Here is a 13,450-nt window from a genome sequence, read left to right as displayed (position 1 = left end):
TAATTAGCTACTGGCTAAGGTGCCGAAGAAGGGTCTCCTCTCTTGCAACACAGACAAGAGAGAGAAAAAAATAATACTTACTCAGTAGCGTCTATCATCTCTCCGCCATACAGAGTCGTGTTGTGCGCGTCCTCGGGGAAGACATCTGAATCCAGGAGGACGTCCGGTAGGCTGGTAGTGGTAAGGGTGGCGTTAGCGAGCTGAAGGAGCAGGTTTTCGGGACATCCCTCAGTAGAGAGTGGCAGACGTTTGGGCGATCCTCTGCCGTACCGGAATTTGCCCACCACGATCCAGATGTTGTAAATCAAGGCCGTCAGGAAGCCCCCAACCACGCTCTGAGGAGCCATATAAAAACTTCAGTTCCGGATAAATTTTCTCCCCCCCTCCTACCCAAAAAGAAAAAAACATCTTCCATGGTAGATCGAATTTAAATTACTTTCCATGTGAATGATTCAGCCGTACATTCTCAGACCAATCGCACCATACAGCCACACTACCTCACCTTAGTGTTCGCCCACGGCGTAAAGATTCCTGCCACGAAGATGCCCACCAAAGGCCCCATGATGGCCCCTGATATGCTCTTGGATACGTAAAACACGTTGCCCAATTTTCCCGCAAGCATTCCCAAGAAGATTCCAGATAGTCCGGCAAAGGCAGCTGGGTGGAACAATTGAGTCACGTCATGCTCAATAGCACCACTAACCAAAGCCTAGAAGGTGCTGCTGCCACTTCCTTTCTCCACAAATCAGGTTATCGCGCCACCAAATACAGGTAAGGGCGCATCCCAACAAACAAGAACATCTACATCACGTGGAAACTTATTTTAAGATAATATACACTTAATAACATTTGCCCACAACTTAAAAGTTTCTCCATTACATAATAATTTGCAGATGGTGGTGGAGGCGGTGCTGGAGAGGCGAGCAAAGTAGGGGAGCGGGTGCAGGAAGTCTTGCCAAATCAGACACGCGATGGAGTTACCACAGGTGGACAGGGAGCTATATAGGAGAGGAAAAGAAATGTGTTACTTGATTAACGTTACTGGTAAAATATCACTTGGAACCCTCTGTAAACCTTTGCTTTTTTTTTAAACCAACACCTTTTTTTCTTATAACATCGATAAGTATCTCTGCGGCAACTCATCTGAAATTTAAACGATCGGCCTCTTATACTTTGTGGAGATGTAGTTGGTAGATCCCTGTCCGTGATGGTTCAGGCGGGTCTTTAAAGGTACCTTTTGCAGAGGCTCATGCCTGCCCACGAGCTCCATGATGCATTCGTCGTCGAAAATAGGATTGGTAGGAAGCATGTGGCTATGCTTCGGCTACTACGCGATAGCTTGAAAAATGGCCAGCTTTAGGTATATCACCACGTTTGAACTTTGAACACTTTAAAACCTATTCTCCCTGAAGCGAGGAACACCACAGTTGTTCTCCATATTAGCATTAACACTGAAAGTACAAGCTTAGACGTAATGAAAACATCTCTTCACTATCAAAGTTTGCGTAGCTCCTCTGACAAGAAATAAAAATCGAAAAAGTTAGGGTCAGAGCCAGACTTGAAATGTAAGAGCAGAGGGTCATCGATGAGAAAGCAGACCAACATAGTCTTTATGGACAGAGGAATACAACACCAAATTACCTAATATGTAGAAAATAACACACATGGCAGCGATAGCAAAGCAGCATAGGCATGTCACTGCAAGGTTTTCTCACGTACGTAACATTTCCTTCTGTATCAGGTTAGGAATTAATGTACTTCAACATGTGATATTCATAAGAATAAGAATAGTTGTGCTTTTATGTAAAAGGGACAATAACGAAGGAAAAAAAATGAGATCGGAAGAGCCCAATAGAGATGATAAAGTGACAACATAAGCAGAATGATTAGAAGTTAGGAAAAGATCAAGAACGTTGGGCGTATCTTCAAGGCGGTAAAGGAATACGAGTAAGGTATAGCATTAATTGCTCTAGATCATGGATGACAGCAAAGTTAAAGGTTAGTGCACCCCGTTGGTCAGTGAAGGGAGAGGAAAGCCAAAACGAGCGGTGAACACTGAGGTCTCCAAGAAGTGAAGTCGAAGCTAGACAGTAGAAAATTCAGAAGACTCAAGAACGTGGGTACGAGAGCAAGTTAGGTCGTTGCACATATAAATGCAAAATCCAACTTTGTACTGAAAATGAGGATATAAAATGTAGGAGGGAACACGGAAGGAGTTACTGTCAGTTGCTTCAAACATCTGTGTTTGGGCGAGGAAAGATGAGGTTTAGTAGATGAGACGTGATGTTTCACAGATTGAAAATTAGATCTAAGACCACGGATGTTGCAGAAGTTAATGAAGAAAAGGTGAGGGGGGTGTCAAGACACTTGGGGGTTGATATCAGAAGAAGAGCAGTCCGACCTGGGGACATTTGTGGCTCTCTCCATAAATGGGAACTCCGAGGTTGGTGTGGGAGTCGCCACTGAAAATTTAAAAATTTAAATTTTAGTGAAAGGTGTGCGTGTGTTGGATGCATGTTATGTAGTGTTGTATGAAGGAAAAGAGTCATCTTTAGAGAGCAGGCTGTGACTGCTCCCTTGTGTTATGAAATACAAAGCGAAACGTTCACGGAAGTGAAAGCTGGGTCATAGGTAAGCTCACACTACCCCTTGGTCCACTGAGTGATTGATTGATTGATTGATTGATTGATTGATTGATTGATTGATTTTAGTTAATGCCCCTCCACATCGTGGCCATATAGCGCAGCAACATCGTGTTCTCATAGTGCAGCTGCAAAATATCAAAAGCAACTCGGATGGTTGGTTAAAATATTTATACTAAAAACAAAATTGTGGTATGGTAAAAACATACTAAAAGTCACAAAAAAATGCGAATATATAAAAGAAAATGGGATAAAGCAATGAAGAGCAACAACTTAAAAGAGTTGGTATTTGAATGTATTAATTCAACAGATGAGATACTGACCCCATTAAGCCAAAACAGCACGTCGGGCATTGTTCGTTTCGTACCCAAAGCACTGACCCCACGGATCCTGATACTGGCGTTGATTGTTAAGTCTTCCTCACTTGCTCCCTGTTTCTCCCGGTGCACAGGTATAGTTCTGCCTAATACTTTATTATTAATAAAAATAATTTAGAATAAGAATATTTAAAAGGGAAGTTACCAGCCTTTTCCACAAACACGAGGGCTTCATGTTCCGGGGAAAAAGCCCTCTCTGCAAGTATCTGCAGAATGTGGAAAGTTCCATCTTCGCCTTGACAATAGAAGAGGTCTTACTCACACAGGTCCACCAGACTGGGACACTCTACTAGAAAGTGTCACACTGTAAGGGGGACTAAGCAGTCATCACAGTATGGTTGTGTTTCCTAGGGCATGAGGTAACCATGTGTGAGGCACGTGTGACCCGTCCAGAGGCAAACCAGTGCGGTCTCTGGATGGTGCCCCGCTCATGGACATACGTCCACGGACGAACAGCAAAAGATGTTATCGCCCTCTTCTTAGTGGTGGCAACTAAAGCCTTCCACTTGCTCTGTCAGCTGGCAAGAACTGCCACCCTTACAGTTGAGTGTAAGTCATGAAATGGAATGGGGCTGGAAGAACCAACTCGAGTTGCCACCTCTTTAGCCAGCCTATCGGCCTTCTCATTCCCCGAAACTCCCAAATGTCCCGGTACCCAACAAACCCCAACATGGTAGCCTCTACACTGGAGGAAGCAGAGCCACTCAAGAATGATAAAACAAAAGGATGAAGGGAAGGACTAAATAGTTCCACCGCAGAAAGAGCACTACGAGAGTCGCTAAAAACTGTAGAAGATAAAACATGAAGAGTAAAAAATCATTCTTAAAGCCAGGATGATGGCCGACAACCCTGCCGTAAAAACAGAAACAACACCGCCTCTCCAGAATGAGAGGAGGATAACACCATAGCTGACTATAAATACAGGGAAGGAGTGAGAATGTGTGGAACAGTATTCTAAAAATAATGCATGGGACTCATAATGTGGCAACTTATTCTTATTAGAAATAGCAGTGCCGCAGACAGAAATGTGTGGGAATTGCCAGTAACTAACTGTGGGAAACCGATAGAGACATACAGGAAGGAAAGGTACATTCAGCGTCACCGTGGCAGATGCAACCCTGAAACCGAAAGGCTTAGGGAAACTCGGGTGAGACCTCACTGGGAGTGTTTACGTTACCGTTTACTAGCAAAATTCAGCTTTTTTTTTCTGCTTTGGGGGAAACTTTGACTCGTGAACACAAGATGATATACGATGTAGAACAAATTTCCCACAACTACCTGCATAGAAACGATATATGTATGAAAATTTACTGACTAGTCGCGAGTTTGGACAAAATGTATTTTCCCTAAAGACTCGCTAAGTCCGGCACCTGCAAACCACTCCCTCTCACAAGCATTGTCCCACTTGCGTGACATCCTATTTGATCGAGACCCGCCCCACTGAAAAAAGACTCGTCCCTTCAATTTGAACCTTAGCCCTTCCTCACTGCACCCCCGCCCTCTCTCACCTGAGCATCCCGCCGTAGACAGCCGCCACAAAGAGCCCCGGGAGTCCCTTGATGTAAGCCAGCTTGTCCATCACCAGGTAGGGAAGAATCTGGTCCGGCTTTTCTATACGGCCTGAGATTAGGGGATCACAATCGTGGTAGATCCCGTAGGCCACCACACCAGAGAAGTAGAACAAACCCCACAGCACGAACATACCCACCACGAAGAAGATGGCCAGCCTGCCGCGGGGATAAAACAACAGTAGATAGGTTTAGCTTCAGGTGATGGAGCTGACAAACTACACTAATACTGGCACACTTCTTTCATTAACAAATCAGTTTTGTGGCCTTTATGAAATTCTGTGTCAGGCATCTCTATTTTATATGGATCTTGTATAAAACTGTTCGTGTTAGTAATGCGGCCTCCTCACTTTTACAATCAGCAAGAGGAATAATTTCTACCTCCTGTCTTCTATGCCTCATTCTAGACCACCAAGAATCACTTTTGATTAGTTTCCTTACTAATCTGATGTTCATAATTTATTTATATCAATTCATTTTATATTTCATATTGTACATTACACTGATGACACGCTTCACCAACTCTTTTTCTCTGATGACGAATACCTTTATGAAAAAAAAAAAATATATATATATATATATATATATATATATATATATATATATATATATATATATATATATATATATATATATATATATATATATATAGAGGGAAGCCAATCACACCTTCCCCGCTACTTGTCACCAAAGACTTACTTACCCGCTCTGCTATGCAATGATCAGAACCACTCACTCAAGATTTACTAACTTTTAGAGCCATGTGGTGTTTTAACTGACATTTTGAATGGACTACATATGCATCACAATACAGTAGAAATTGGTCGGTATATGTATAAAATACAATACACTTAGAATGTTGAATAGATAACTTTCTATAATGATATTAATAAATCATCAGCGATTTTTTCCATATATGTTAAATATTTTTTCTATAGCATTGCCCATAAAGCTTTCTATAGCTTGCAAAGAGTTATTTGTCTCATTTATCTTTTCAAAAATACATGTATAGAAGACAAATATAATAAAGTGTTTAAAGTGTTTAAAGTGTTTAAACTTACCTCTTAGCCATCTGTAGGCTCCCGAGGGATGCAAATCTTTGATAGCAGCCTTGGTTGAGGCCCAAGATGCTGACAGTAATGTAGAACCCGAGCACCGAAGTGGACCAGAAGGTGTGACGCACGTAAGGGCTTGTGTTCATGCTGGGGAGGACAGAGAGCACGACAGTTCCAATCTCTCTCTCTCTCTCTCTCTCTCTCTCTCTCTCTCTCTCTCTCTCTCTCTCTCTCTCTCTCTCTCTCTCTCTCTCCTATTTTGTTTCTTTTCTCTCTATAGGAAAAATACGTATATAACAGTTATGAAAGATTTTTCTTCCTTTTCCTTTCCATATTTTCGAGTAAAGAGGTAAAGGCTACGGACACTAACCAGATTTCACATTCGATAAATTAGCTTCAACTCGCATGGAAATTTAGGTCTCCTGTTTCCTGGTGTCCGAGAAGATGCGGAAAGCAGTTATACGTAGGTTTCGGGGGAGTGAGGCATGGAGATGAATGGGTGGAGGGAAACACTAATAATATAAAGTAGTATACACCAGATACATGGATGGAATCAACATTTTGTAGATCTCACTAATCAATAACCAGAGCAAGAACTGTCATGTGAAGTCACACAGGAGAGTATGAGGACACATTGTCAGGGGCGGAATGCTTCTTAACTGCATCATTAGTCGAGTCATGCCTCTGCTCGTGACAACACAATTTCAACCCCAATTCGTCTCCGGATTAATTAATTATCTAGGAAGAATTCCTTGTTTTTGATGATTCGTGATCTTGGCTGCAAGATGCAGCCTCCATTACTGTGACACGTATCTAGTATCCAAAAAAGCTTTATTTCTAATGTTCAAAATATCTAAAAAGTATATAAGTGAATAAAACCATAGAAGTAAGGAGTTTCGCTATATAATATCTGATATAGCCTTAAATTATGAGGCACAGCACGAAGGAAGTGTATTTTTTTCATTCGGATCATATTTTTCAATGAGCCTTTTGCTGTTTTCAGGATCAGTTGTTGGCCCTAATTGCCTAAACTTCTTCCTTTACCAGTACTCCGATAAGAAACCAGAATTTAGTGTGTTTGTGCTAAAGAGATTTGAAGAGCATGATAGAGTTCTTCCAATTAGTTATTAGTGCGAGGCTTATCTTCAAAAGCTCCATCAGACACATTTCGGTCAGCATGTCTGAACCACGACCACAACCTTTCCCAGAACCACTATACTTTGCATCATCATCCACAAGTTCTTCAAATCCAAAAACTTTCTACCTGCCAGGGTTTAATGCGAAAGCATGTGGCAATGTTGCTAGGCTAGTGCTGATCCGTGCACTGAGAAGTGGAAACCGAACATGATTCATCCTCGTGGTTTCGTGAAGCTGAGTCGAATCAATAAACAATAATAGAACCAATAGCATTCATATTGCCTTAAAAATTGAATAATTAATGTGACGAAAATACAGCCAAGGCTACGAATCATCCTAGAGACAAATCCTCTCCTGGATGAATACTCCGTGAATGAATCAATCGGGACATTTCAGGCAGGAACAAATCAGCATTGTACAGTATATGCATATATGTGTTCATTATATATATATATATATATATATATATATATATATATATATATATATATATATATATATATATATATATATATATATATATATATATATATATATATATATATATATATATATATATATATATATATATATATATATGCGCAGGTAAATGAATGAGTAACATTTACTCGAGTACGTGAAGGCGACCATCCTGCAGCGACGTGGTCCACAAGTTGTCGAGACCGGCATTGAAACAACAGACCACCACCACCACCAGCACGCCGAAGAACATCAGCAGCGTCTGCAGTACGTCCGTATACACCACAGCCTTCACGCCCCCCTGTACGTACAACACACACACACACACACACACACACCAAGGATTAACACTTAGACCGCTACAAGCTTTCTATATATCATAACTAGCGAGTAAAAGTATTTATTATATTGCTCAGTGCATCATTATGTCCATGATTATATATATATATATATATATATATATATATATATATATATATATATATATATATATATATATATATATATATATATATATATATATATATATATATATATATATATATATGTGTGTGTGTGTGTGTGTGTGTGTGTGTGTGTGTTTCGTGAGGAACAAAGAAGGATTAATTGTATCCTGATCTACCTCTCAATAACTATGGAGAAATGGCCTCAATAAAATCGAAGAGTGGTATCTTGTGAACTTCCTCTCTCGAGAAAAAACTAAGACGATGATCGGGCAAGAGGAGCTGAGTAGCATACATGGCAGATTTGCTTCAACAAGACTTCGTACAGTCGTCTCTAGTATGTAAAAATGTGTTTCACATTATCCAGTTCGTTGGGCAACTAGAGTTGTTGGATTTTGTGTCTTTAATGAAAAGGATAACTTGGAAAATAAATGCAACGCCGACTGTGGATAAGAATTTGTTTGGGATAATCAATAAAAATCATAATTTTCTCTTAACATAACTAATTTTCTGTGAAGCGATGTGATTGAAATGAAGACAGCCTCTATAATACCATTATAAATGTGATTTGTTTATACCCACCGTTGTGTTTCTCAAGTTTATACATATCAACAAAGTGGGTGTCGTCCCCCCATCCCTCCCCACTCGTGGTGCCACTTACGATAGTGATGTAGAAGGTACAGATGAAGCCCATGGTGAGCATGGAGGCCCAGGTGGACAGGCCTGTCACGGTAGACAGAGCCAGCGACGGGGCGTACAGGCAAATTCCCATGTAGAACAACTTAGTGATGAGGTGGCACACAGTGGCCAGCTTCCTCAGTGTGGTCGTGTTGTATCGCAATTCGATATACTGAAGACAAGGGAAAGGAATAACACTGGATGAAACAGCAGGATCTCCACCACCACCATCAACAAAAACAACAACAACAACAACAACAAAGACAACGACGATATTTATCTTTTTATTCATGTATCTATCTGCAAATTGATACATATGTATATATAATACACATATCATACAATACATTATGTAATATATAACAGGATATATAATAAGTAATATAAGTATATATATATATATATATATATATATATATATATATATATATATATATATATATATATATATATATATATATATATATATATATATATATATATATATATATATATATATATATATATATATATATATATATATATATATGACATATAAAGGTTAAAAATCAATTAAAAACAAAATCACAACTTTTCTTAAGGAGAGGGGAAGAAGCGACTGTCTATGACACCAACACATGAACAGACACCCTTTCTCGGGGTGGAAAGGTCCTCTTCTCAAGAAAAGTTTTAATCTTATTATTTTTTTTTTAACCTCTTTTACTTTCACGGGTCTGTTGTACTATCCCGAAATGTAACTAATAAATAAATACTGTGCGTCTACGCTTTCCTCTACAATATATATATATATATATATATATATATATATATATATATATATATATATATATATATATATATATATATATATATATATATATATATATATATATATATATATATATATATATATATATATATATATATATATATATATATATATATATATATATATATTTTTTTTTTTTTTTTTTTTTTTTTTTATGTCAGTGAAGAAAAATGTACAGGCAACACAGCAATACAGTGATTCTTAAGTGCTACTTTTTAAACGTACATGACACGACTGCCCGGTGTTCTTGTCACACCTGCAAATGTTCCTTTAGATTATACGATAATGTAAGTGACGTCAAATTGTGCTATGTTTCGGGGTAGGGGTGACAGTTGCATTGAGTTGCCATGTTTAAAGAGTAGCACTCAACAACCACTGTTATTGTTGTGTTGCCTGTACATTTTCTTCACTGACACATACAAAAATTCAATCTGTTATTTGCTGTCACCTGTAAGGCTTTGACTGCATAGCTTATACACGAAAACTGATAACTTAATTAATGCCGCGCGGCGCCACTGGATACGTAGCGAGGAAGGGAGGGAAGGAAGGATGACGATGATGACCACGTAAGCGTCATGAAGCGCCAGTGGCATATACGATGACGCCTACGTAGGCGTTGTAGTTGGATTCTATTTTAGTTGTTGTTGAGCGATCCCGTATACTGCCTTGACTTGTCTTGATAGTCTCCGTATTATGTCCTTGAGGCTCTGGTGCTCCTCTCACCTACCCTGTTCCCACCAGTCATGTAAATGACCAAATCCATACCCCACCATCTATCCAGAATGAGGAAGTCTCATTGGAAGAGCCTTACATTACAGTTCCCCCCTCCTATGGTCCTTCTTTTATCTTCCATATCCCCCTATCCTTTTCTTCATCCTATACTTCTTTCCACCAGGGAGGAGAGACTGGGGTACAGTTCCCCCTTTCCCTTGTTCATTCCTTACTCTCTCTCTCTCTCTCTCTCTCTCTCTCTCTCTCTCTCTCTCTCTCTCTCTCTCTCTCTCTCTCTCTCTCTCTCTCTCTCTCTCTCTCTCTCATCCCCAGGAAGAGGAGACAGTTCGGGGGATATAGCTCCCCCCTCCTCCCTGGTTTATTCCTGTGTTTATGCACTCAAGTGCGTAAACACACAGCTGCCCACTAATTCTTTTCTGATACCTTCGCCTTCCTTTTCCTCCCCATTTATTTCTCCTTCACCCATCACCACCTCTTTTGTCATTTACTACCCTCCAACCATCTCAAATCGTAAATGTGTGTGTGTGTGTGTGTGTGTGTGTCGTACTTACACCCAGAAAAACAACTGCCTCACATTTCTATAGCAACTGAAGGGTTGACTTAGAGAGAGAGAGAGAGAGAGAGAGAGAAAGAGAGAGAGAGAGAGAGAGAGAGAGAAATTATAGTATTAGAAATTAGATAAGTTACCACTCATAAGCCTACGCCGTATATGAGCAACGCGCGTTTTTTAAGCATCCGGAGTGAAGTGGTTAAATACACAATTATTACATGTCAAACAACACTAGCCGCTAGGATTTACCTCATTCACTGATACTAAACGAAGATTATAGAAGATAGGGAGGATCACTTGATGCACTACGATGATGGCAGGAAAGATCCCCACCAGAGATGTGACGACCTGTGCGCCGAAATAGTACACCTCCGTTGGGTTACCTGAAAAAAATAAACCAAATGACAGTAGTGGGTTCAGGGAGAGGAGGATAAATATAAAGGCTTACAAAGATTTTATGAATCTAGTTAAATGAGTTTCATTAAGCCTCAGTAACTTTTCAGCATGAAGGAAATAACTGTACAGCAGAAGGCTTATCACCCATCTCTCTCAGCCGAGACCGTCATGCAATAAAGATTCTATAGAACATTGAATAATAATTTAAGAGTAAAAATGAGATATAATCAACGATCAATATTCAGAGCGAAAGATATTAGAAATGCCTTATGTGAAAGCAAGATGTTTTAAGACAGTAGATGAAATAATGAATTAAAGTGGTGCGATAGAATGACGTGTCACATTCTAAGGAGAATCTGTGCTTAGTTCCTATCGGTGCAACTTGGCAGCTGACGTCCCCGTGCACTACGCTTCATATAAGTGACTAAAACACATTAAGATCTAAGCCGCCAGTTAACAAGCTTAATTTATAGCTCACAAATCAGCTATGTACTACGGCAATCTGTTTCACACAAGCCGCTCTTAGCTGGCTGCATGATTGTTTACTTATTGTTATTATTGTTATTGTTGTTGTTGTTGTTGTTGTTGTTGTTGTTGTTGTTGTTGTTGTTGTTGTTGTTGTTGTTGTTGTTGCTGGTGCTGCTGCTGCTGCTGCTGCTGCTGCTGCTGCTGCTTGTGCTAAATTTATAATTTTGCTAATGGCCATAAGAGTGTTGTTCATTAGAAATGTAATAATGTTGAAAACCACCTAAGTTTAACTTGAAATTAAGTTAATCTTTGAGTCACTGTACGAGTATAAACGGTTAAGGCATCAAATAGTCTTCCAGAAAAGAATGCGCCATTAGATTTTCAGCAAGTGTAAAGGGAGGCATGTAACCTTTCATGCCGCGATGCAGGCAGCGTCAATGGCCAGCGACAAGCAATGAACACACACATTAGACTTCAGTCCTGCCAACACTGTGCTCTATGAAAGTATATATTTATCTTCCTTTCCTCCTTATATGAGAGAGAGAGAGAGAGAGAGAGAGAGAGAGAGAGAGAGAGAGAGAGAGAGCGGAAGAAGGAAGTTGGGAGTTGTCAAGGGAGTATGTACGGGACGGGCAGCTGGGCAGCGGGCACAGGGGGAGACGGGTAGCAAGAGGGAAGGGAGGTAATGGCGCCCCTCTATGGTTCTCAGACGGGTGTTCAGTATGACGTAAACAAAGAGCAGGGTGTTACCGAATATTCATTTATGGAAATTAATGTATGGATTGTCAGGATCGGGAAGCCTCTGAAAGGTCTCATGAAAGTGGGTTGACGTATGACCTACTGATGGTTACATAATCCAATCATTGATGTGATAAACACGGCTAAGGTCACAGTGATCTCAATGAGGATCTCATGAGTGCCTGTCTGCTGTTGTTAATCATTTGACCTTCACTGCCTCCATAATACAATGTTCACCATTCTGCAGTGTGATACACACCGAGCAACAAAGGAAATGACAAAAACCTCATTCTGTTACATACATACTTCACTTATTGAAAAAAATAATAATAATAATGATGAACATAGAAAATAGACAAAACTAATTAATTTCAGTAATTAGAATAGCACTGAGTTTGCGATATACCACTCACCTAATATAGATATGGCGGAGAAGATGCCGCCGAGAAGGGAAATCGCCACGGGGTAGGGCGACATCTCTCTCCCTCCTAACAGGAAATTGTGAGTGGACTCCCGCCCGCGGTTCTTGATGGCGCTGAACACGCCAATCCCGACGGACGCCAACAGCATAAAAACGAAGACGACATAATCCACGACTGTAAACCTTGCTGCCACCAAGTCCCCCGCGGAGACAGCGGCCTCTCCATGACTCGACATGACCACTGGCTGAGGAGCCAAAAACCGAACAACGTTCAGATGTTAACGTCGCAATAACAGAGAACGTGAGGGTGGGAGCGCCCGCCCACCCACACCCACACTATAGAGGATAAAACCTCTTTTACTGTATGATACCAGACAAGCAGAGGATTGAAGTCAGAAATAGGTGATGAGACAAGACCAGACACCGTTCTGACGATGATATCGCAATACAGCAGAGCACACACACACACACACACACACACACACACACACATTGAGAGAGAAAAAAAAACACTCCTTCATAGTATGATACAAGAAATAGAGAAGCTGAAAAAGATTAAAGTAAGAAACCTTGGTAAAAATTTCGTGCCACGTTAAAACAACCTTTCCGTGCCGTGACGACTCATGCCGACACTCACACGTGCCCTGGGGCTCCACCATCTCTTTAAAGTGACGTCATCACCACAAAAGTCTCCTCGTCCACAGTCTAATACACGATGATGTAACATGTTTCAAAACGAGGAGAAGATTGTTCTTAATCTTTTAACAGTTCCAGAATACTGTGTACCTCCTCTGGATGATGTGCAACTGGGTCAGGTACTGATGGTTCGCCTCACCATGCAGACGTGTCGGTGTTTCACGTGGCTACACTGGGATCAAATGAGGGAGAGAAGGAGGGAGACAGAGAGACAGAACCAGCAGCCTTCACGATGAGGAGAGCAATGAGCTCTATCCTGCCGCCCAGCAGAAGACGAGGCCA

At 40.5% G+C, this 13,450-nt stretch overlaps 1 protein-coding gene across 1 annotated transcript in view; it reads right to left on the bottom strand.

Annotated features, from left to right (window-relative positions):
* LOC135103517 (sodium-coupled monocarboxylate transporter 2-like) overlaps window positions 1–13,450 on the bottom strand; it is a 16,470-nt gene extending 3,020 nt beyond the window's left edge. The window contains exons 1-10 of the mRNA XM_064009913.1: window positions 13,259–13,450; window positions 12,465–12,717; window positions 10,699–10,832; window positions 8,343–8,531; window positions 7,388–7,539; window positions 5,649–5,789; window positions 4,528–4,746; window positions 880–998; window positions 503–657; window positions 82–335 (exon numbers count right to left, since the gene is read on the bottom strand). Of these exons, the coding sequence (XP_063865983.1) occupies window positions 82–335; window positions 503–657; window positions 880–998; window positions 4,528–4,746; window positions 5,649–5,789; window positions 7,388–7,539; window positions 8,343–8,531; window positions 10,699–10,832; window positions 12,465–12,708 (1,607 nt within the window). The 5' untranslated portion in view covers window positions 12,709–12,717; window positions 13,259–13,450. The remainder of the gene's footprint in view (window positions 1–81; window positions 336–502; window positions 658–879; window positions 999–4,527; window positions 4,747–5,648; window positions 5,790–7,387; window positions 7,540–8,342; window positions 8,532–10,698; window positions 10,833–12,464; window positions 12,718–13,258) is intronic.

This window comes from Scylla paramamosain, chromosome 9 (genome assembly GCF_035594125.1).
Source record: "Scylla paramamosain isolate STU-SP2022 chromosome 9, ASM3559412v1, whole genome shotgun sequence".
Classification (NCBI taxonomy): Eukaryota; Metazoa; Arthropoda; class Malacostraca; order Decapoda; family Portunidae; genus Scylla; species Scylla paramamosain.
This window is presented reverse-complemented; position numbering and strand designations above follow the sequence as displayed.